Genomic DNA, 25,648 nt, shown 5'->3' with positions numbered 1-25,648 from the left:
CTGAGTAGGTCGAGCCAGGCTGAGGAGGAGAGACTAGGTGGAGCCGGGCTGAGGAGGAGAGACTAGGTGGAGCCAGGCTGAGTAGGTGGAGCCGGGCTGAGGAGGAGAGACTAGGTGGAGCCGGGCTGAGGAGGAGAGACTAGGTCGAGCCAGGCTGAGTAGGTCGAGCCAGGCTGAGGAGGAGAGACTAGGTGGAGCCGGGCTGAGGAGGAGAGACTAGGTGGAGCCGGGCTGAGGAGGAGAGACTAGGTGGAGCCGGGCTGAGGAGGAGAGACTAGGTGGAGCCAGGATGAAGTAATTCGGATAGATGCGCGTTCACCGCTGACCACTGCTCTGAATTGAAACCACGTACCATTCAAGGATGAGGCTACTAATCATTTGCACAAATTAACCGTTGTACTCTTTGCCTTAAAAGTAAGCAGAAGATAATGTTACTCAGGAAATTTACCATGAAGATCAATTTTCTACAACGCTAAAATATGATGCGTAAATAAACGATTCCAATAAAAATACCAATCCATTGGAATCGTAATTTTTATAAACGATTCTAAGTTGGAACCGGTTCTCGATGCCACATCCTACTGGTGTGTTTGAACTCTGAACTTGTAATGTTAGTGTTGCAGCTGTAAGCAGTCCAACAAAGTGCTGCGGTGACGAATAAACACCGAGCTGCATGAACACTAGGGGTGTCCCCATTCTCCAAATCCTCGATTCCATTACATTTTCGATTCTAAGGTCACGGTTCGGTTCAATTGTTGATTTTTACCTTTTTTTTTTTTTTTTTTGAACCCTTGTATTGTCGTTGGGTCAAATTTGAGAGAGTTACCAGAGTTTTTTTAATACAGAAATATGAGTTTCCTTTGAACCAAATTGTCCCAAAATAACATGGATGGTTCAATACGTTCTTTAGGTAATATCAATGATTACCATCATTATTATCATAACATTTTGGTTCTTCTTTTAAATTTTGTGGCGTTTGAAAAAAAATAAATGTTTTAACGGTTTCAAAACAATATCCTGGCTAAACTTTGACATATACCAGTCTGTGATTATCAACATCTTCGGATCTTAACTGTTAGTCAAAATTATTTATAATTTCTGCTTTTTTAACTCAAAAATTAGGTATCATTTCATATAAATGAGGTTTGTTGACCATAAATTCCAAGAAGAGGTGTACAACTTGTGGTAACAAGTTGGTGTTAGTGTTGCATTTAAGTGACAAAAAGGTCTCAAAAGAATCTGGAAACAAATGACAAAAACATCAAAAAACTGTTCAACACAAGGGTTAAAGCACAGGTTGCTATGCCATTTTTAGACTAGACTTTTATGCAATATAATATCTGACCTTTGTCAAATTTAAAACATTAACATAATGTAACAATGACTTGTATCTTCAGTCAAATGGAAACTTCGCAGCACAGTGGTCTCAGCAGCTGAGCAGACAGAGCAGAGAGGGCGACTCGGCAGTCTGCTACCTTGTTGCTCTCTCTAATATAACCAATATCAGCCGCTCTGTTTAGGCTCCAAAACGAGCATGCAGGCTGAAATTCAACCGTGCCGTTTTGTCGGGATTAAGCTATAAGCAGAAGGGAACTCCGCTAGCTGCTAGGCTAATGCGTAATGGTAAACAAGTTCTGTCGATGGGTCTCCTACATCTGCAGTTGCCATCCTATCCTTGGACTGGCTGTAATGTTGACTCGCAGCACTTCAACACGTGTGTTTCTTCCCCTTGGCAGAACCTGAAATGGGGGCGTGCAGGGCGACGTGGGTGGGCGTAGTCCTGCGGGTCTGCTTGCGTCCATTGTGCGCCTTCATCATGCCTAGTTTAATAACTCTGGATTCGGCTACTAGTGAATGTTAAAAATCTTTAAAATGTGACGTTTTAAACAAGGACCCTTTAAGTGTTCGGGCTGGTAAGTTGATGTACCCCCCAAAAAAATTAGCCGCTGAAAATATACAAGTTTCTTTCGCCATGTAAAGTCTCTGGGAAAAGTCAGAGGGGTGCAGTTCCACCGTTGGACGCTAATCCCATGGTTACATTAAGACATGGCGCTGTTCCTGGGGCTTGGGGGGGGGGGGTACCCCGTTCTGTTTGGCAGTCCAGCCCATTGCCATGAGGTTATGACTGTTTGGAATTTGGATGGTGGAACATATGTGCAATTGGAAGCACTACAGTATGTAATGCAGTGGCTATAATATTGAGGCCTGCTTTTTTCCATTTATTTTAGAGGATGGTTTTTCCCCTTTAGTCAGTGTTTTCCCTGGGTTTGTGGAAGACACAGGTGCTCATATTTGGCAGATGGGTTTAGGCCTCCTCCCTCAAGAAAATGTTTTTCAATAAAAATAAAAAAAAAGAAAATGCAATTTGACATCATTTTGGACCATTTTTGTTACCATATGTGTCTAAAATGTTGGAAAAGCTAGAGCAGATAATAAATAAATTCACAGAAAGACAAAACTTGCTAAAGAAGCCCACAGGGAACCGACTACAGTCATTGGATCGGAGTATTTGAGTGTCGGTTAGTTTTGATGCATTCTGCTCAGGTGCTGCCAAAAATGGCTTGGGTGCAGCACCTAAACTTTATAATGGTAGGGAAAACCCTGCCTTTAGTTACACTGATATTAAGCTAAAGTCAGGCGGTAGTCTATATCCACGACGTCCTACTTCCGGGGTTGCGCCGTTGCCGGATGTTTCACCCTTTTCAGCTGGATGTCCGTCCCCTTCCTCTTCCTTTGTGTTGTAATTCTAACCTGTGGTGGATTTGTGAGGACTGTGGTTAACTGCTCCTCAGATCTCTGCAGGGTAAATCCAGACAGCTAGCTAGACTATCTGTCCAATCTGAGTTTTCTGTTGCACGACTAAAACTACTTTTAAACGTCCACACGTTCCACCAAAACAAGTTCCTTCCTGAGACTATTTAGCAGAGGCACCGTGGCTTTTACCGGTACTTAGCGCTGCCCAAGACGATTGTGATTGGTTTAAAGAAATGCCAATAAACCAGAGCACGTTTTTCTCCCATCCAGGAATGCTGTGTGGACTAGCCAGACCTTCCTCTGCAGCGCTGTGGAGGAAGGTCTGGCAAAGCAAGACTAGGGCCCCGGTGTCCTATGATTACACATGAAATAACAAGAGCTGGGGTGAAATGATTTACTCTTTCAAATCTATATTTGTGACCTTGACTAAGCTTCTTAAAAGCATAGTAAAACGTGTACACATACTAATAGGCCGCCTCAGCCTAACAAATAGTGCTTTCATACCGCAAATACTTTGTGCTAGCCTACAAATACCCTGTGTGGGTGGGGTTTGTCCCACAATACCCAGAGAATTTACACAGGCAAGCCTTTTTATTGGAGTTTTGTGCTTACCTGGTTGACCTGATGTAGTGAACTCTAGCCATCTGGTATTCTTAGCAGGCTTTCATACAGAATTATAAATTAAAGCCAGTGCTAATCACCATAACTTAACTCTACCCCTGGCTAGGTCCAGCTCTTCCAAAGATCTTTAAAAAAAAGGGAGGTTTCTAAAAGTCTCCCCCCCCCCCTTTTTGAGTCCATGTAAGGAGAGCTGGGATCTTCTGTGGGTTACAGTAGATAAAGCAGGGGGATATGAGGGATTCAGACCCATGCAGGCCAGGGCCAAGCAGTTCCCTGGCACACCACAGACACTGCCTGGCACTGTTCAGCCACACCACCCTAAACCTCTGATCCAACAATGTCACATTTTCAACCAAGATGATGGAAACCCAGAATGTGCAATCATGTCAAAAATGATCCTTTAAAGCCCTCATCGACTCTTCCCCTCCGCCTTCTGCTGCTGATGCTTTCTCTTCCCGACAGCTAGATCAGGTTTCAGACATTTTAGTTGAGCCATTCATGTACATTAACAACTAGTGAACTAGATTTATGTTTTATACATTAAAATCATTTGTTTCAGCCTTAATCAATCAATATCACAGCGTCCTTGCTTCGAGGGCCGGCAAAGTGCCGAGGAACTTGATGTTTTAGTGCTGAATTGCATCCAGCTGACCAGCCAGGAATTTGATTGCGTGTATGAAATCATCTGATGCCAGAAAACACTATTCACGGTGGGCCTTTCTGGCGACCGTCGATTCAACTTACAAAAAAAACAATGACAAGAAAATTACTCACCAAGTCGGTCATTCGGCACACGTTGGAGGGTTTTAAACACAGATGGACAACATTTCTGCAAGTCAGAAGTTTAAAAACGGCAACACGACGCAGCTAGCAAGAGAGAGGCAACTAACATTAACGTTAGCCACAGCTACATCTTCTAGTTGGTTTTTATAATAAAAACCCAAACGGCGAGCCGGTTCCCCGGCAGGAAGAGCCGCTGTCCGCTTTATGTCCACCTCGTCAAACAGCGTTTATCGGTCGATGAAAAGTCTGTTTTCCTGTCGATGCAAAGCAGGCTGAAACTAGAGAGGTTGGACACCAAAGTGCTACTGTTGGGGGTTAACAACTTTGCTGTAAAACACGGCCTGTGATTGGACACCCGGAGCCTGTGGAAAGCCCTGGGCTCGTGGCGTCACATTCCACAGGGGATTGAACGCAACGTGATTGGCTGACAATGTCACGATGAAGTCGCTTCGAGCTGCTTTTTATTTTTATCCATTAAAGTCATACTTTTACATCGACTTATGTAGCTCAGGCTTCGATTTAGACTTGTTCTTCACTTTCTTTAACTTACTTATTCTTTTTTTTTTTTTTTAACCATGAATTGTCTCTTTACAGGAAAATACATATGTATTGTAACCATCCATTCAATATTTTTTTTTCTTTGCACTAATTACATTGTCTACAACTTATCATTACAGAAACATTTTTTAACACTTTTTTTTTGACAAACTGGGTCATAATTCAAATTACATGAGGGGGTATTCAAAACTGGCCAGTGCAAACCCCACCCAAATATATAATTTACATATATAATTTCCTTTACATAAAGACATTTCCACCATAAATGGATGCCGAAAAGGCACAGATTGCTGCAGAAAAATTCACCAGAATGCAGGAAATGAAGTGTGAGAGTTTGATATGCTCAAACGTGGAGATCTCAAACACACCCCCACCGCTCAATAAAAAAAAAAAAAAAATGTTGAAAGCAAAGTTACGCCCTCACATAACCAAAACATGAATCTACTTGATGTTTTCTAAGTTGTATGTTAGAAGAACACACCCACTGCTTTCCCATGTGTTCCTGTTCAGAGATTAACTACTCAGTGTTTCCTCCGTGTTGATTTTGTAGTGGCGGCCCGCCACGGCAAAAATGTCTGCCACCACGGTATCAGAAATAGGGCTGTCCAAAAAATTTAGTCGCGGTTGCCTTTTAAATGATCCTGCCGACATAATGCACACAATGTTGGCTGCCGCTCGCATTGCAATTTAACACCAAGTAGAACTATTCAGAGGCTATTGGGCCCGTCCAGTTTAACTCCACATACTGTTGCGTTGATGTAGTTTATTGTCCAAATGTTCTTCCGAGTAGACTATTAAACCAACAGCTCCACCAAAAACATCACCGCGGTGGGTCCGTTCTAAGTGTAGACCTGTTGTAGATGTTAGGTGCCCTATAGTTCCTCAAAAAATACGGTTCAATCACAACGTAAAATATGCCTCATTGTGGGTTTGTAGAGGTGAATAAATATGTTGTTGTTGGGGTTGTTGTTTGGACAGACCTGCCCCCACTGCTAAAAAGAATCCTAAAGGAAACACTGCTACTGGAACTACTTCTAGAAGATACCATGCTCTCTTTAAAATAGAAATACTTGTGTAAACATTTATCAAAGCTCAATTCTTCCAATAATTCATCTGGTTCCATTTGTCAGGAGGAGGAAGACGTGGATCAACACCTGCTTTGTCCTCTGTCCTGGGTTTTGTTGAGGGAAAAGAGCAGATCATTTGTTTCCATCCCAACTCCGATCCATCCCATTAATAACACCAACAGGTACAATATGAGACACAAATCCACAAACTGGAATTGCACAATAACATTATAACAATATAGAGGGAAATGGTTTTCAATGTTTATTCAATAAATAACTTTAGAAATACAGAATTGCAAATGTGAATGTGTTGAAATAAAAAAAAAGGCACTTAAAAAAAAAATTAACAGTGACATGGGTAACCTTTTTTTTCTTTTACAAAAACCAAAACTTTTACATTTTTAGAAATCATTCCCTTACCACTGATCTTTAAAACTAAATATTATCGTCATTCCCATTTCTTTTCAATAAAAACATTGTTTGATCGAGGCACCACGAGAGTTGGGTGGAATTGCAAAAAAGTGAGACCCTCCCCCAATCCATATCCTACAAATAAAACAAGGCATTTTCAATAAAAGCAAATTCAGTTAGCAAATAAGGCAGGTTTGAGTGTATTTGGCATTGCTGTGAAAGAATTAAGGACCTGAGTTGACTTTAAATGAAGCAACTAAAAGCTGGAGCCAACACTTTATACCAGGGATGCACTGAATCCAGGATTGGGCTTCAGATTCGGCTGAATATTGGGCTTTTTGACGGGGTTTGGTTTCTGCCGAACCTTAGAATTTTTTACCTCCGAACTGAACCCTACGCTTGCACTACGCTGGTCGACGTAATGACGGCGCCATTGATTACAGGAAGGTGTTTACGTAGGTGGAGCTTCAATGCAGCAGGCTGTGAGGAAGTGAAAATGGAACTCTGTAGCAGAAAAAGTGTTGTTTGGCAGTACTTTCAGTCAAAAGAAGGCCATTCAAGTCCAGCTACATGTTCAATCTGCAATGCTGATTAGTCTGGTGGTGGCGAGGACCCTAAACAATACACAACATCTGGTATGAAACATCTGGAAGAATACGAGCTGAGCATGAAGGAATCTACAGACAGCAGCCAGAATGCAGCAACTTCAGGTACGGCAAAGGAAGGACAGTCACACTGAGGATGGGAGGAGGATTCGGTATTTGGTTTTGGCCGAACCCCAAAAATCTGGATTTGGTGCATCCCTACTTCATACTACTGTACACTGATGCCCTTTAATCTAGAAAGGCAGCCCAGGTAAATATCTTTTCTAGACAAAAGACACATTTCAATTGATTGTTCAAATGGAGTAAGACACTCAGAAAAGACACACTGACACCTTCAATGCTGTTCTGTGAATACATATATGGCTTAACACAGAAACCAAAACATACTGTACACATTTCATTGCTACCACATGCGGCCAACAGGCGCTACGTTTGAAGAGTTTCAATCCAAAGAGAAGAGGTCTGTGACAGACACCAACTCAGTCTCAGAGGGCAGGGCGAGAATTCAACGGGACCACTTATCGACTTTCAATAAAATCATATCGTGATGAAATCATCTATCGAGATATCGCAATGCACAATTACGTCTAAATTGATAACAACAAGCACATACTAACTCCATTTTCTCAGAAAAAAAATCTGAAACATTTTGAGGGAATATCATTTGAAGAATTGAAGATTTGTTTTAACGTCACACTATTTTTGTGCATGCATGTAAACATAGTCTAGCATGATCCTACCAGACTCTGGTCCACTAGCCTGGTCCTACCAGACTCTGGTCCACTAGCCTGGTCCTACCAGACTGTGGTCCATTAGCCTGGTCCTACCAGACATTGACAAGTGTTAACTTCCTTGAAGGCGGGTACTCTGTTGAAGTTTAAAACTATTGGATCTGCCCAGAGCCACTCTGGATCTGCCGTAACCAATCATTAACGTTTGGTCGTGACGTTGGCTTAGCATCGCTAGCGTTCGCCTTAGCCAACTCCAACCACTAACGTAGCGAGCTGGAAAATCAAACTTTTCCCCAACCCCGTGGGGAGGAGGGCCACAACATCATGGCCACCAACAAAACTCAGCAAAGACTGTTCTTGCTCTGGCTTTAACTTCTGGATATTCAGCAGCGTTGCTGCCACAACGGACCAAATGGCTTCGCTCACATCTTTCTCCGCCGCCATTACGGAACTACAACTCAAACTAGCACACAACCTCAACGTTCTCAGCCACTCCCTCTGTTCACTGATTGGACCGCCAAATATTTGGCAGAGAAAACCCAAGAATATACCGCAAACCCAGACGGAGTACTGAAGGAAAAAGAAAATTGAGAGGAAGTACGTAGGAGGGCGGAGCCAAGCTCTTTTCTTTTTTTTTCTCTATAATTTCACTTGAAATCGTTTACCACATTATTGATGATGACTTATCTAAAATATCACTGTAAAAATGTATTTTGTCAAAGCACCAATAGTCAACCCGACAATACCGATAATACGGACATGGATGTATTTGGTCTAGAACATGGTGATATCTGATTTTCTCCGTATCGCCCAGCCCTACAGACACAATAAGACCTTTGCTCTGACGGCAAATCAATCTCAAGACCTTTGCATCCCTGCGTTTGAGAAACATTGACTGAAAGAGTGTCACCCACTCAACATTGTAGACATAACTGTTTGGAAAGGAACCCTTCATTTGTTGCCCATTATCAACATCCAGTTCAACCCTCAACAAAACACTGATGGCTTGAAGGTTCTAGAAAAAAAAAGGCACAGCTAGGCTTTCCGTTACTTTGCCAGTCCTGTGGTGGAAAAACTACAAATCAGTTCAACACATTTCTCTCAAGTTTCGCAGAGGAACCCCCCCACACACACACACACACATTTATACAGACTGTACACAATTCAGATGATGCATAGAAAATAAAAACAAGTTAGTAAAACAAACCAAAATAGTGGCAGAAATGCATTGCTATCATTTGGTGACTACAACAAAAAAAACAGTGAGAGAATTATAAACCCCCCATATTCTTTTCCATACAGTGTTGTCACAAGGAAGGCAAAGCTCCATCATTTGCCCTCGTACTTTGGATTGACGACAGTTGTTACGGCACTTTTGTAGATGGGATTCTCGCCCTGAGAAACAGAAGAAGAAGAACAGGAGTGAGTACAACAGTGGAGAAATGAAACCAAGTAAGGTTAACACATTCATTCAATGACACAGTTCAAGATAAGTTTTACAGTATCATAGCTAGGCCTGTAACAATTATTACATAATCGCGGCTTCTTTGTTTAACTGCAATTAATTGCCAACATTAGCTAAGGTCTTGAGGCGTATGACTGGTAATTGTTGATTTAGATATGCCAAATTGTAATCATATAAGTGATTATTTGTCAGACTATATATTATTATTTCAATTGTTAGTTGTTGACACTTGACCCTGTACACGCTCATAACAACAAAGATGACAAGGGGAGGGATACAGTTAGAAAATATGTTTTTATGAGAATAAAGAGGCGTGGTTTACCTCATAGGCTGTGTATTTGTGTTATTACATTATCTGGGTCACATGACAGTGATAGAACCAAAAGATGTACCCTGGAAATTTGACTGAAAGAGACAATTCATTGTACAGCAACATTTAGAATTGTTACAGCTCTAATCATGGCACACAAGAAAAGCCAGCAGCGAGCATGTGGCCACAGTGTTGGTCTTTCTCACCATCTGGTCAAACATTACGTTCTATCAACTGGGGCTCGGCGGTTGCCATGGTTTTAGCAGTTTGAGTCCGATTGCTGCAGACAACGGACTGGTGTCAGACTGCCGCGCCGTCTATTCTAATCCTAAACTACTACAGTCTGCACTAAGTATTCAAACAACCCGGCCTCTACAGGTGCTCACTGAAGTGAATGTGTTGTTGCCCAACACATTTGGTTAAGCTGGGCAGACACTGTATGGATTGGGCCAGATTTTAGCGATTGGTCCTTGCCCTTAACTGCCTAAAGTGAAATTTCATCAGCTCTAATGACATCATTAACATTCTGTTAACCACGCCTTCTTACACTACCCATAGCACAGAATTAATACTGTCCATTCATATCTATATGCAACCTGTTAATATTTGTATCATCCATTCTGTTAAAGGAACACGCCGACTTTTTGGGACTTTGTCTTATTCACAGTAACCCCCAGAGTTAGACAAGTCCATACATACCCTTCTCATCTCTGTGCGTGTCGTAACTCTGTCTGACGCCACTGCTAGCCTAGCTTAGCACAGATCCTGGAGGTAACCAGCTCCATCTAGCCTACTGCTCCCAATAAGTGACTAAATAACGCCAACATTTTCTTATTTACATGTTGTGATTTGTATAGTCACAGCATGTACAAATAACAAGGTCACATGAGACACAGCCATCTTCTAACCGTATACATACTGGGAACTATATTCTCAGAAGGCGAAGCACTGCTACTTCTGCTACTTGGGCGGAGTGATATGTTCGCGTCTCCAAAATACGCACTTTTCATGAAAAAAAAGAAGCCATTTTCAGCAAATGGTTAATTGAGCTTAAAGTGATCATATTATGCTCATTTTCAGGTTCATAATTGTATTTAGAGGTTGTATCAGAATAGGTTTACATAGTTTAATTTTCAAAAACACCATATTTTTGTTGTACTGCACATTGCTGCAGCTCCTCTTTTCACCCTGTGTGTTGAGCTCTCTGTTTTAGGACTACTAGCCAGTCAGAAGCAGAGTATGAGGGCGTGCCCTGACAGTAGCTAGGTAAGGACTACTAGCCAGTCAGAAGCAGAGTATGAGGGTGTGCCCTGACAGTACCTAGGTAAGGACTACTAGCCAGTCAGAAGCAGAGTATGAGGGCGTGCCCTGACAGTACCTAGGTAAGGACTACTAGCCAGTCAGAAGCAGAGTATGAGGGCGTGTCCTGCTAGCAGCTAGGCGAGCATTATAACGTGTGTTCCAAAGTGACCACGTTTGTCTCTGAAGTAAAGGCTGGACTACAATAGAGCTGTTTGGAGCAGTTTGTTTTTTCTGTTGGAGATGGTAAGTCCCTAAAAAGCATAATATGAGCACTTTAAGATATAAGAAAATTCTCTCAACTGGACAGTGACGTACACTGCATAAACATAGGGAGCAGGATCCAAATTAGAGAAAAAAAAAAAAAAAATGCTAAAAACTAGTTCTAAATGATTGTTTTTTTTCCTCCTATTAACATGTTTTCCTCTGGAAATGTGGTCACTAACATTAAGGAAAAAGCTCAACATCACACCAACTTTAGTAACAAACAATGTGTGGTTAAGCATGCCAACTTCACAACATGCAGTCACCAAACCTTTCACTTCAAACCCTACAGACATCAGCCAAGGTGTAAAACTGCACTCTGTACAGAGGAAGTACATGCAAGTACACAAGGCCAACAGGCGATACAAACTTTGACCTAAAGAGAAGCGCCTTTATTCCCATAGCTGGGGTTCTGGAACTGGTTAATTGGACTCTTGTAAATGGGGTTCCCTTGCTAACCCGGAGAAGGAAAAGATGAAAGGGGAAAAAGAAAAAGAAATGATGTGAAGCAGGAAACATCAGTGTAAAAAGGGCAGACACAAAAGTCTGAAGGAAAATGTTTAGCACAGAGGAGCAAAGGTCAGAAAATAACCTCTTATAGGAATCATTTATTGTTGTGTTGTTGTTGTGCTTTATAGCTTTCCCTTTCTCCACCTAACACGCTAATAATGATATGTTCTCCTGTAATGGCAGGTATCAGTGCCAGGAAAAAAAAGTCTGTTTTAGTTATTTCTGTAATATGCAATTTGTAAATTTCATAAGTATATCTTAACCTTTGTTTTCCTTTCATATTATCTCAATTTTGCTAGCTAAAAACCCACAGCATCTCTGGGGGGCCAGGGGATCTACCTAAGTGAAGATGATATAAAAAAGACTAAACATAAGAAACTTAAATAAAACAAGAAACCCTGAACACATTCCTGGCAGCAAAAGCCATCGTGCTGCAGCGTGAATATGATCAGAGAATAGGAAAACGTTTTAACAGAACGTAACTTTGTAATGTATCTTCTAGTTAATGTAGTTCATTTTCCGACAAACACGGTGTGTGATGAATGTCTGTTCCCTCCCAGCAGGCCATAAACACTGCTGCTGGGACTAGCTTTCCATCCATGGTCAGCCAGCAGTCCTCCTCTTTCTCAGCTTCATTGCCATTTATGGGCATGCAGTTGGACCATGTGGACAGTGAGAGGCAGCACTGTCAGCAGAGGGGAAGGCTGCTCCCTCGCACAACACACACTCAACAACACAGCTGAGGGTGACCGAGGACAGAGGGGGGGGGAGATTCACTCCATCCTCTACCTTACACTGGTTTAAATCTCTTTTCTGTTTCCACACCTGTGGTGTGGTTTTCCTGCTGATTACATTGTGTGTTCGACTACAGAACCTGACATCCTTAAAATGCTCTGGAGAAACCTGGGATGAGGCTTTTATCCCAGTGGTGGAAGAAGTATTCAGATCCTTTACTTAAGTAAAAGTACTAATACCACACTGTAAGAATACTCTATTACAAGTCAAATTCCAGCATTGAAAATGTTGCTTAAGTAAAAGTATGTAAGTATTATCAGGAAAATGTACTTAAAGTAGTAAAAGTACTCAATGCATTGTAGAAAGAGTAAAGGATCCAACCAGTTGTGTGTTTAATGGTCTAATCATGTCAGCTGGACTTGTAGCCGTTATATTGTTGGCTAGTTTACTTTAGAATAAAACATCACATTTTATAAACTACGTTTGTTTTGTGTGAACATTCTTCATGGGTAAAGTAACTAGTAACTACAATACACAATATTTGTCTCTGAAATGTAGCGGAGTAGAAGTACAAAGTGGCATGAAAAGAAAAGACTCGAGTAAAGTACCTAAACATTTGAGTAAATGTACTTAATTACATTCCACCCATGTTTTACATACAGTTTAAGAGCTGAAAAGTCTGAATGTGATTCCAACTCTATTTCCCAAGTGCTCTGGCACGACGGACTCACCGTGTCCCACTTTGCGTTCATCTTCTCCTTCTCGAACTTGGCGAACTCGCGGCGGTCGTGGATGATCATGAGCAGCTTCCAGATGAGCAGCAGGGCGAGGCCAATCAGCACGATGCCTGCTACCACGCCCGCCACGATGGGGATGATGTCAGGTCCCGCCGGGCAATCTGGAGGAGAGAACATGCACAGAAACCAAATGAAATCCATTCCTCAAGTGCATCAAAATGACCTTAAATGGTAAGGGAGATCACAGTTTGGACTTATACACAAAATATACATTTGACGCTGGACGCGACATGCAGGCGCAATCCCGTGAAACTGTCGCAGTCGTGCTCGTTACACGCTCGCTGCAAGAGTTGAATTGTGTTGAACTTTTCCCTACACGAGCAGAGCGGTGCTAATCAAAGAACGAGAGACTGATTCTTCTGTTTTTGAGTTCCATGAATTATAAAAATGTTTGGTAACGCTTTACTTGAAGATATCTACATAAGAGTGACATGACACTGTCATGAACATATGACACAGTCATGACACATGAACCCTAACTTGTCATGACAAAAATCAAATGACACTTACTAAAAGAAGCATTATGTAGTTCATGACAGTGTCATGTCACTCTTCAGTTATCAGGACCTGAGGGCTGTGTTGTCTGGAGCTTTGTGCTCCTGGTAGGGTCTCCCAAGGCAAAGTGGTCTCAGGTGAGGGGCCAGATGAAGAATGGTTCAAAAACCCTATGAGTGACCGAGGAAGAGATAGAGAAGAGTGATCCTGCCCGGAGGAAGCCCGGGGCCCCCGTCTGGAGCCGGGTTGGCCACGGAGCCCGGTCGGGCACAGCCTGAAAAAGCTACGTGGCACCTATCTCTCCATCCCATGGGCTTACCACCTGTGGGAGGAACCGCTGGGATCGGGTGCGCTGCCACACAGGTGGCAGTGAAGGTCAGAGGCCTCGACGGACCAGACCCGGGCGGCAGACGCTGGCTCTGGGGACGTGGAATGTCACCTCTCTGTGGGGGAAGGAGCCGGAACTGGTGCGGGAGGTGCTGCGCTACCGGTTAGATCTGGTGGGGCTTACCTCTACGCACAGTCTCGGTTCTGGAACCATACTCCTGGATAGGGGTTGGACTCTTTTCTTCTTGCCCAGGGTTTGAGACGCCGGGCGGGTGTGGGGATACTCACAAGCCCCCGGCTGAGCGCCGCTACGTTGGAGTTTATCCCGGTGGACGAGAGGGTCGCCTCCCTACGCCTGCAGGTTGTGGGGGGGGAAACTCGGACTGTTGTTTGTGCATATGCACCAAACAAAAGTTCAGAGTATTCGGCGTTCTTGGAGACCTTGAGTGGAGTCCTGCATGGGACTCCAGTGGGGGACTCCATAGTTCTGCTGGGGGACTTCAACGCGCATGTGGGCAATGATGGAGACACATGGAGAGTCGTGATTGGGAGGAACGGCCTCCCGAGTGGTTGTTTGTTGTTGGACTTCTGTGCTAGTCATGGATTGTCTATAACGAACACCATGTTCGAACATAGGGATGCTCATAAGTGTACTTGGTACCAGAGCACCCTAGGCCAAAGGTTAATGATCGATTGCAGCCTCTGCGTGAAATAGGCAAAGCAGCGGGTGTGGGAGAAGTTTGGAGAAGGACTTTCGGTCGGCACCAAGGTGCTTCTGGAAAACCGTTCGGCACCTCAGGAGGGGGAAGCGGGGAACCATCACTGGGACACTGTTGACCTCAACTGAGGAGGTAATAGGGCGGTGGAAGGAGCACTTTATGTTAGAGGCAGAGCTGGAGGATGATGGGGGATTGTTGTCAATTTCCCAGGCGGAAGTCACTGATGTAGTCAAACAACTCCACAGTGGCAAGCCCCTGGGATTGATGAGATCCATCCAGAAATGCTCAAGGCTCTGGGTGTGGAGAGGCTGTCTTGGTTGACACGCCTCTTCAACATTGCGTGGAGGGTGTGTGCCAATTACAGGGGTATCACACTTCTCAGCCTCCCTGGTAAAGTCTACTCCAAGGTGCTGGAAAGGAGGGTTCGGCCGATAGTCGAACCTCAGATTGAAGAGGAACAATGTGGATTCCATCCTGGTCGTGGAACAATGGACCAGATCTACACTCTCGCAAGGATCCTGGAGGGAGCCTGGGAGTATGCCCATCCGGTCTACGTGTCTTTCGTGGATTTGGAGAAGGCGTATGACCGGGTACCCCGGGAGATACTGTGGGAGGTGCTACGGGAGTATGGGGTGAGGGAGTCTCTTCTCAGGGCCATCCAATCTCTGTACGACCAAAGCAAGAGCTGTGTCCGGGTTCTCGGCAGTAAGTCGGACTCGTTTCAGGTGAGGGTTGGCCTCCGCCAGGGCTGCGCTTTGTCACCAATCCTGTTTGTAATATTTATGGACAGGATATCAAGGCGTAGTCGGGGTGGGGAGGGGTTGCAGTTTGGTGGGCTGGGGATCTCATCGCTGCTCTTTGCAGATGATGTGGTCCTGATGGCATCATCGGCCTGTGACCTTCAACACTCACTGGATCGGTTCGCAGCCAAATGTGAAGCGGCTGGGATGAGGATCAGCACCTCTAAATCTGAGGCCATGGTTCTCAGCAGGAAACCGGTGGAGTGCCTACTGAAGGTAGGGAATGAGTCCTTAATGAGTCCTTATCCCAAGTGAAGGAGTTTAAATACCTTGGGGTCTTGTTCGCAAGTCAGGGGACAATGGAGCGGGAGATTGGTCGGAGAATCGGCGCAGCGGGGGCGGTATTACATTTAATTTATCGCACCGTTGTGACAAAAAGAGAGCTGAGCCAGAAGGCAAAGCTCTCGATCTACCGGTCAGTTTTCGTTCCTACCCTCACGCCCTATGGTCATGAAGGCTGGGTCATGACCGAAAGAACGAGATCCAGGGTACAAGCGGCCGAAATGGGTTTCCTCAGGAGAGTGGCCGGCATCTCCCTTAGAGATAGGGTGAGAAGCTCAGTCATCCGTGAGGAGCTCGGAGTAGAGCCGCTGCTCCTTCGCGTCGAAAGGAGCCAGTTGAGGTGGTTCTGGCATCTGGTAAGGATGTCCCCTGGGCGCCTCCCTAGGGAGGTGTTCCAGGCACGTCCAGCTGGGAGGAGGCCTCTGGGAAGACCCAGGACTAGGTGGAGGGATTATATCTCCAACCTGGCCTGGGAACGCCTCGGGATCCCCCAGTCGGAGCTGGTTAATGTGGCTCGGGAAAGGGAAGTTTGGGGTCCCCTGCTGGAGCTGCTCCCCACGCGACCCGACACCGGATAAGCGGACGAAGATGAATGGATGGTTATCAGGACATAGACAGCGGGGCTTCTGCTTGTCAGACGGCACAAGACTGGATTTATCGGGTAACGTTTGTAATTATGACTAAGCTAATTTAGCTATCAACAACAACAGTCTGTGGTTAGGAAAGACTAGGACTGCCACTATTTGGTATAAATGGACCTGTGATTAGGGATATATGATACCAGCTAATGTCATTCAGTTGTACGGCAGAGATACAGTAGTGCACAGAATCTCCACGGTTACCGAGCATTGATCGCCTGGCGTTTACTCGCAGAGCGTTGTCTGCCTGTCGGTTCACATGAGGAGCGCAGTGAGACCCTGCGGATCCACTACGCAGGCCAAGTGTCGCTCCCCGTGTGAAAAGCCCTTAGCTCTTTCCATCAAACAGAATGGCCATGGGGAAGCTATGATGCTCTATTGGCTTCACCTGTCAAAACTACATTTGTATTGAAGGGGACCAAACATTTAATACAGACTGGAACTCTGAAGTCATTTAGGTTTTAATTGTACAAGTGAGTGTACAACTAAATACCAGGAAGGTGTTAAAAAGGTGTCCGTTGATGATTCTATTTAAACGGCATTTCCTTCCTGATGAATCATTTGCAAAGTCGTTTTATTGAATTTTCAGAATTCTGAATTGTTTGACAACCCTATTTGTTTGCTAGTAGTCCTCTTCTTCCTTGCCTTTTTGCTGGTGCATTGCTGCGTTACGCGGCATGTGAAACCACTTGCTAGTCTGGCTATCAGCAGACCAAGCTCAATCTTTTAAGATTGAACATTAGTCTGGGGAGTCTGCTCTGGATTTTCTACTGCACAAGAGGCGTGATCAACGGGTATAGTTCAAATGACTCTGTACGCAATTGGAGAGTCCTTCAACCAATCAGACCAACGATCCGGGTGACATAGCAGCGACAGCGGCATCAACGGGTTGCTGCGCTTCGGTGGCCGCCATGTTGAATGTAAACAAAAAGCTGCTTGCCGTCGCTTCTCTGTCGTCATCGTGTTAAACCCACCAATAAGGCACCAGGTGGATAAGCCAGTTTGTGATTGGTCCCTGCCGATTTGTAACGGAAGCAGGATAGATAAACGTACAGGTTTCCAGCCTGAGCTGCAGGGAGAAATCAAATTGCCGGCAGATCGGGTCTAACCACTTGCTGGACTGTGTATCACAACAAAGGGGACCCGCTAATAAAAACTGCTCCACAGTGCGACTATAAACTCCAAATGGTACCTTTCACTTAAGAATGAACAGCTAGTATTACAGGAAAGATAGCTTGTTAAATAACTATGCAACCAAACAGCATCATATTTAACATATCAGAGAATGATGGTGCTGTCTGGCTATTTCTATTTCTAATATTAATTATTTGATGCAAAATGTAGCAGTGACAATCGTACCCAGATGCTCCATCACGTAGACCTCCTTGGTGTCGTTCCGGATGGCGTAGGTGTAGTAGAACCAGCAGTCGTTGGCGTCTCGCTCTTTGCAGTGAGTCAGGGGGAAGCTCTGGTCTGTAGGCTGGGGCAGGCTGCTGCGATCCTGCACCTTGATCAGCTGGAAGTAGCTGCAGTCCCGCTTGCACGTGTCCTTCTTCTCACCGGCCTCAAACGCTCGGCACTGCACACAGTCTCTGTTAAAAAAGACCCAGGGTTGATTCACTCTCTGTGTTGGATTCCAACAAGCAGGAGTCCCAAAACATAGTGTAATCTGCACATAATATACAGTATTCTACACAATATTTTGTAGAACATTAACTGCCCTGAAGCTGCTAAAAAAAAAAAGAATTCCCAGAAAATACACCCTATTTTTTGATTATTATTTATCTACTTTCCAGGGTGTAGGCTTATATGTATGTGTGTGTTGTCTGTAGCTGCTCTTAACTAATTTCCCCTTGTGGGATTAATAAAGTTGTTGAATTGAAATAATATAAGGACACAACCTCAGTGTCTTGAATAGTAGCCCTATTTTAGAAGAAACAGCTCTATTCTGAACAACTTCATTTATTCATACTGGCCAGAATTAAAAAAATAGCACTGATTTTATGAAATAAATGTACAAAGCAAGTTACAAAATATGTGCATAAATATTATATTACTGCAAAGTCATCCATCAGTAATATTCCCTGACATTCTCTGACCTTAAAGTCAAATTTTAATAACAATTCACGCGCCTCGTCGGGAATACAACCTCTAAACTTACATGTTTCATATCTGTGACTAAGGCTGAGCAATTTTATCGATTCTGCAATATAAATCGATATTTTTTTTCCCAAGAAAGTATTGATTTTTAAGCCGCGAGTATCAATACATAAGTCCCATTCAAATCCCCCGTGTTTACCCCCGTTCGCGTTGCAGGGCAGTCGGGACTCACCCGGAAATGGCGAGCAGATGAGCCTCTCAAAATCTGACGAAAATCTTTTAAACTGACCTTTGTCGATCTGAAATGAAGACAGATTCAGCAACTGCACGGCCTGTTTCTCGCTTAAAATGTTTTCAGAAACACGTTTTGGTGAACTATTTTAGTCCAATATGAGATCGTATTCTGAACAAGCCGCCATGACAGTCTGGCTGTGAATTTCCGGAGAAAAAAGAACCACGTGACGCGTTTGTCCAATCAGCTGCTGGTTTTCATTTTCTGGGAAACAATCAGACTGTTAATGGAAACAATACAGAGCCGCCTGCTGCTATGGAGACGCATTATGTTTCCTGCACGAGCAGAGCGTACGCTCAAGTCGGCGTTTCTTCGGTGTGTTCTGAGGAGAAGCCATGGTGCTATGTTTACTTACCTGGTGGCTAGACTGGCTACCTCGTATGTTCAGTGTCAAGCTAAAAAAGCTGTCAAAGAATCTGTTCACAACAGGCCACTTGCTGCACTTTTTAACTCTCCATTGTTAATTGCAATACTGCACTTTATTTACTTTTCAAAGGCTTGTAAGCTTTCAATAAATGGAACTCATTTTCTCAACACATCTTTGATTCATTTTGTCCAGCATTTGCAAGCTGTAGACTGTCTGTCCAGTCAGAGACATATATTGTGTAGTTGATGTTTTTAGTTTTCAGTTCAATTAATTAAAAGTAATTTAAGTAAATGGAACACTCACAAGATGTCACCAAAATCACTGTCCCCTTTAAATCTTTCAGAAAATAATGTAAGTGTATTGAATTCTATCGAATCGTTGGCTAAATATCGTGATATATATCGTTTCGTGAGCTGAATATCGGGTATCGTATCATGAGATTGGTGTATCGCTACAGCCCTATCTGTGACCAGTGAGAATCCTACATTTTAAGAGGTCTGAATTTCACATTTCTAGCCATGGATGCTAACTTCACACTCACTTGTGCTCAGCGCAGACGCCAGGGCAGGTGGGACAGATCTCGCAGGTTGGACCCTGGAATTTGGGGTTGGTGCATTTGCAGAGGCCGCACTCGCAGGTACCGCGGCCGTTACAGATCTGCCCGTTCTTGGCGAGGCAGGTGCTCGTCTCCAGGGAGCAGTCGCAAGCGCTGCCTGTGTAGTTGGCGTCACAGACGCACTTCCTGCACTCACAGCGCCCATGTCCTGGTTAAGCACAGGATAGGGGTTAGCACAGAATCAAACAGGTGGCAGTCTTTTAAAATGATTCCATTGCTACAATCCTCACCTCCGCAGAGCTTGTTGTTGGAGCGGTCACAGTTGAAGTTGTCGCACTCGCAGTACTTGCCACTGTAGATCTCTGCAGGATTCTCCCGCTTCTTGCATTCGCAGGTGCCACAGACGCAGTCGCCGTTGTTGCTGCAGATATCCGTACCGTTGTCTTTGCGGCAGTTGGCATCCAGGTCCTCTGTCCGCACTTCGTCTTTGCTGCACTCGCAAAGACGCCCGATACGCCCTTCATTACACCTGACAGAAACCAGGAGGTTAACCAAAGTCAAACGGTATGAGCAGTGTATATTTTAACAATACAAAAAAAAGGATATTTAATGTTTCGAAACAAGTACTTCAAGTAAAGAACACGGGTCTGAATCTATGGGTGTGATTATCTGGGTTGAGAAAGTCAAAAACACATTTTAGAAGCTCATAAACCAACTGCTTTTCAATCGATTTATCAGAGCACCTGGTATTTTCTAATAAGTAGTTCCCTTTTCTGGTCAGGGTCACACCCAGGAGGGCCCAGTCACAGACTGATGGCAGCATTAATGTAGATCCCAATAGTTTCTGTGATAACAGAATCATGGACGAAATTGAAAAAGCTAAACACAGATTCCATTAAGTCAGTGCTTAAAGCTAACTGCATACTTGAAAATATAAACCGTCTTATAATACATTAAAAGATAATTCCCAGTAGCTTAGGCCTGGTGGGGGGCAACATAGGCCCGGTGGACCACCAGGCTTGCAATATACCAGGGGAAACCCTGGAGATGCAGTTGTGAAACTGAAAACCCACAAACCTTTAGGGCTCCACAGTACACGGTTCAGCAGGGAATCGTTTTGGCGGAGTACTTACTTGCAGGCTCCGCACTCGAAGGTCCCGTTGCCCTTGTAGCACTTGTCGCTGTTGGGCTCTCCTTTTGTGGCGCATTGACAGTCGCAGATGAAGTTCAGAACTATCTGCACCTCCTCGGTGAAGCCCTGCGGTTTGATTTTAATGACTTCGGTCTTGCCAATCGCCGGACACTTCTGGGATTCAATGGAAATCTTGAAAGACACCTGGAAGCCAGAGGAGAGTTTATAGGGTCATTAAAACTGTTAAGGAGGATGCCCTAAAGCATATCGTTTACATTTTCAGACATGACTCAGATTATTTTATGCGTTTCTCATTTATTGTTTGCTTTGAGGTGACTTTTTCTAAATGCTTGGGTTTCTTCCTTGTTTTGTCTCTTAATTGGAAACCGTCAATTCCCCAAACTGGTGGATGTTAATGTAGCAGAAGGACATAGTTGTTTACCAGCTTCACAGCTCAGAAACAGCACGCCCAGGCTTACAAGTAAGACTTGATAGGGATTCAACTTGCACCACTTGTGTTGTGGAGGCAGTGCTTTCCCCACAGTGCTATCTGGGTTCACCATGAGTGGGGATTTTTAAGAATCTTAATTTTTCTCTTTTTGTTTCAGTTGTATCATTTTTAGATTCAGATTTGTTTTTCTGATTTATCTATCAACTCTTAGATCATGCATTGCGATATGGAGAACAAATCATAAAGCAAATTATCAATACAAAAGATAAATAGCGAGGATGGATATTTAACACAAACTAAATTATTTTAAGAGATTAAAGAAAAGGCACCTAATCCACGTACTATCCTTTAATTATACGTCTGTAACAACAGCAACACAAGTTTAAACAGTGACGTTTGGCTTACAAAGTATTTTAGCAAATATGTCTCTGTTCGCCACAATGCTTGCATATTTACATTCAAATAAAACATGGTATTTGTCCCCCAGACAATCATTATCACATAAACTACAAAACCTTTTGTTCCTTTCTAGACCTTTGTATCTTTGTTATTTTAAGGATTCTGTCATTAAAGACTCGAGGGTTACAAATTGTGCAAACAAATTGCAACAAAAAGGATCTACCTCGTCTCCGATGGAGATGTTGGAGCACTTCCTGCCGTTCTCCCCCGTTCCCTCCATACCGTTCTTACAGATGGACTTGTAGGTGATGGAGACTCCCTCCGGCAGCCTGTTGTTCTCCAGAATAACCTCAGACGACAAAGACTGTCCAAAACAAGAGAGATCACACCATCACTACAGGCTCTAGGGATATAGGTCAATCACAACCTGTGAGGCTTCTGGGTATTATTCTATGCTTATGCAGAACCTGGGGGATGGAGCCTGGACAGCACCTCAAAAAGACAGGGGAAAGGGATCTGAATATTACACTGGATGATGAGGAGTAGGACAGAATCTGTAGGAATATTAAAACTATGTCACTCGATGTGAGGGTGCGCCTCATTCAGTTCAAGATTATGCAACGCTTCAATTGGACTCCCTCCAGATTGTTTAGAATTGGTCTCAAAGACACACCAAACTGTTGGAAATGTAAGACAGAGGACGGCCAATTACTTCATGTCCTATGGTCCTGTGATAAAGTCTGAACTTTCTGGAGGGCTCCTAGGAAGCTTTGTGCTGGGGAGAGACGTGTATAAATATATATACTGTACTAAATTATTGTACTAAATCCTGGTATATTTGTTATTCATACATGTTTATTATAGGGTTAGGTTGTTTATTGTTTATTTTGTTAAATGGTCTTGATTATTGTAGTTACTATGTCAACCTTTTTTTTGTCTGGGTGGGTGGTGATGATGAAGGGGGGGGCATTCATGTTGCAAGATGTACGTTCTGTACAGTATGTTGTAAAAAAAAAAAAAAAAAAAAAGAAAAAGTAAAATAAAATTGTTTATCATAACAACGAAATCACAAGCTGTGCATACAAGCCTTTTCCACGTGAGAAGCCACCTGCTTCAGGGCAGCAGCTTTTAGAATGCCTGGCCTCATTAATATGGATGTTAGGGAGTGGCATGGCTAGGGCACAACTGTCAACGCTGAGTGACTTCATAATGTGTGCATAGTATTTATCGCCAAGGGGAAGTAGTCACAGGAATGGTGCATTTGCTTGGATTATTTGTCTTACATGAGTAAGTACATGACCTCTTGTAGTGACTCACTGTTCTCTTTAATAGGTCATGAATGTTTAAAAGGATGTAGGCCATTTTCCCACAGGATCAACGTATAATTATGTAATGTTATAAATAAATCAAGTATATACATGACAAAAAGTGATCATATTAAAATCACAAGCTATGTCTTAATGCCAGGGACAGTGAGATGTGATGCGAAGGCGGTGCAGCTTGACTCACATTGTAAGCATCAATAATGAGTTTGATCACATTGCTAGAGTTGGAGGACAGCGTGCCAACAGCTGATTTAGGAATGAGATTTTTCAGCTCCTGAAAGAGACACGAGGGCCAAAGTGTTAATAGACAAATGATAAATCTGCATCTTTCTTCTGAATTTTATGACAACACAATGTACAGAAAACAGAAAGTTTACCTTGTAAACAGGCTGGAACTCTTCAGTGACGGCAAAGATGGTCTGGATGTTGTTATCACTCAGTTTCTGAACCAAATGGGCGATGGAGGGGTAGTCCTAATACAGAAGAATAACACACATAATTATTAATAAAAGCAGCATTCAGCAACCGTTTCAATCCCAGACTGTGGGACAAATGTGGGTTAACAGCAATAAGATATTGAGACAATTTGTAAAAGCTGAAAATAGCACAAATGCTCAGTCAACTCTCCCTGGATACATTATGCAGATTAAATACTGATAAACGACTTACATAGTAGTGGCTCATGGTGTACATGTTGTTCTCCAGGTGACACCTCCCATCGTTGGGCAGCACGATGCCGCCCAGTTTGCCGTCTCCAGCAAAGTGGAAACCAGCATCAGTGGAAAACACCAGCAGACGAGTCACGTTCCTCCAGCCGATTTGGTTCTGGGGAGACCAAGACCAACAGAGCCTTCTCGTGAATATTTTAGACATTTAGAAGACACTCTTGTCTAGATACAGTGCAATGGCAGAAAAAGCCACTAAAAACTAGGGGGGGGATTCGAAAATCTTATGTATCGTGATTTTTTTTTTTTTTTTTCGACAATTTTTAAAATTGATTATTTTCCCTAGAATCTATATTCTATATTTTCTGTTTATACCGTACCTCCGACGGTGATTACATCATATCTGTTTCCAGCAATACAGGCCAGAAGCAGGAAATGCAGAAAATCCATGTTATGTTCTTCTTTACAAATGAAATAAATGTCTGACTGACTGACGTGATGTGCGTTGTTCTTGGAAAACAATCAGTTTTTAGAAATGTCTTGTGACATATTGTCTCTAGAAGTGTATTTTTCAACTTTTGTTTTCGTTAAAGAAGGAAACGAAAATCACAATACTCAATGCTGTCGAATCCCAATACTTCTAGAATCTCAATACAAATCCAATCGGCACCCATGTATCGCGAAAAAATCGAGTCAAAAGCATATCGTCCCAGCCCTCCTAAAAACCCTCAACCCTTCGTACCTCACAGACGGCCACCTGCATGATGGCATCGAAGCCGCCCTCCGGAGAGTCCAGGTTCCCTGAGATCTGCTGCTGACTGACCAAGCGGTTGAACTCGTCCCCCTTGTCTGTCAGCTTCAGGACGTTCTTATAGCTGAAGGGACTGGTGCAGTTCTGGTTCCCTGTGCACGGATTGATGAGCCTAGCTGGCGTGGTGCTGATGTAAGGCATGACCGTCTTCTCCACAAAGGAGCCAAAACCTAAAGAGGACAATGTGTTTGACTCAGGATTGTAAAGATATTTGTATCACGATAGCTTTTCTGTTGATTGATATCGAGTCTCCCTTACCGATCCTGAAATCTGAGGTAATCGCCTGCATTTCCCTCATGAGGTCAGTGCCAAGGTTCTTGACGTTTTCCAAATCATCTTTCATGGAGAAGGAGAGGTCCATAAGGTAATACAGGTCGATGGGGTAGTCCTCCGCACGCTTGAACTTCAGCTCAAAAGTCTGGGGCTCACCTGAAGGGAAAAAATGTGACCAAAAACATTACATTAAAAACATAACTTGAATCTTGGTATTAATCATTTTGAAGGAGCAGGCATGAAGGAGATTTTAAAAGTAGATTTTGCCGTAAAGGTCTTCTGCTACAATAAGAAATCCTTATTTTGGTCTATACTATACATTTCATCTTTTCTAAAACACATTTCACACAAAATAATGACTTACTTTTTGCTCCAGAGCTGGTTGACCATTGGTTTGCCCTAACACCATAGACTGGTAAACTACCAAAATACATGACCTCCATAAAACCCTTTGTTAACTCTTAACGGATAGGGGTGACGCGGCTTGATTCGATTTAAACATTTGTTTTGCAGCAGTGACGGAAATGCCACAATAAGAGCCATTAGATGGCAGAAAGGTATTTTACAACAACAGTTTTGAGTTTTTCAAAATTACCAAAGTGCATTTAAATGCACCATTAGTTTACCGAGACGCACATGAACACATCATAAAGACCCGTCGGAGCCCACATGCTTTACCTACGTTGTTTGTTTCCATAACTTACTCATGGAGAAGGCAAAATGTTGACACCCCTGCTAGCAACACATTCAAAGATCTGACACAAGTTGGAATATTTACCAGATCTGAGTGTCAGGGTGAGTTTCTGGGGCTGGATCTGGGTGATCTGCTCAGGCTTCAGTTTCTCAGACCCGTCCTTCTTGCGGTTGGTGACGGGGTTGTTTTTGTCGATATTGATGCTGCCGCGTGGGTTCTCAATTTTGGTCACTGCACAATTTCTCTTCTTCAAGGACTCCAGATCATCGCAGCGGGCCGACTTGGACTCGCCCACAGTGAGGAAGTTCTGTGAAATAGCACAAGAGGTTTTTGTGAGGATTATTTTAAAATCTGTACTACATCCCTAACTCATTTCCTGAATATTGTTCCCTGGGCCTAAGGACATTCTAAG

General features: G+C 43.4%; 2 protein-coding genes across 2 annotated transcripts in view; both read right to left on the bottom strand.

Moving 5' to 3' along the window:
- Positions 1–4,226, bottom strand: part of LOC144526203 (enhancer of polycomb homolog 1-like) — a 46,962-nt gene extending 42,736 nt beyond the window's left edge. The window contains exon 1 of the mRNA XM_078263501.1: positions 4,150–4,226. The gene's annotated coding sequence lies outside the window, so the exon portion shown is untranslated. The remainder of the gene's footprint in view (positions 1–4,149) is intronic.
- A 4,567-nt stretch (positions 4,227–8,793) lies between these two features.
- Positions 8,794–25,648, bottom strand: part of LOC144526106 (integrin beta-1-like) — a 34,834-nt gene continuing 17,979 nt past the window's right edge. The window contains exons 4-16 of the mRNA XM_078263322.1: positions 25,321–25,543; positions 24,528–24,698; positions 24,201–24,439; positions 23,463–23,618; positions 23,171–23,266; positions 22,978–23,067; positions 21,692–21,832; positions 20,620–20,822; positions 19,777–20,015; positions 19,472–19,694; positions 17,531–17,763; positions 12,845–13,011; positions 8,794–8,925 (exon numbers count right to left, since the gene is read on the bottom strand). Of these exons, the coding sequence (XP_078119448.1) occupies positions 8,860–8,925; positions 12,845–13,011; positions 17,531–17,763; positions 19,472–19,694; positions 19,777–20,015; positions 20,620–20,822; positions 21,692–21,832; positions 22,978–23,067; positions 23,171–23,266; positions 23,463–23,618; positions 24,201–24,439; positions 24,528–24,698; positions 25,321–25,543 (2,247 nt within the window). The 3' untranslated portion in view covers positions 8,794–8,859. The remainder of the gene's footprint in view (positions 8,926–12,844; positions 13,012–17,530; positions 17,764–19,471; positions 19,695–19,776; positions 20,016–20,619; positions 20,823–21,691; positions 21,833–22,977; positions 23,068–23,170; positions 23,267–23,462; positions 23,619–24,200; positions 24,440–24,527; positions 24,699–25,320; positions 25,544–25,648) is intronic.

Source organism: Sander vitreus, chromosome 12 (genome assembly GCF_031162955.1).
Source record: "Sander vitreus isolate 19-12246 chromosome 12, sanVit1, whole genome shotgun sequence".
Taxonomy (NCBI): domain Eukaryota; kingdom Metazoa; phylum Chordata; class Actinopteri; order Perciformes; family Percidae; genus Sander; species Sander vitreus.
The sequence above is the reverse complement of the archived record's forward strand: the minus strand, read 5'-3'. Positions and strand labels throughout refer to the sequence as shown.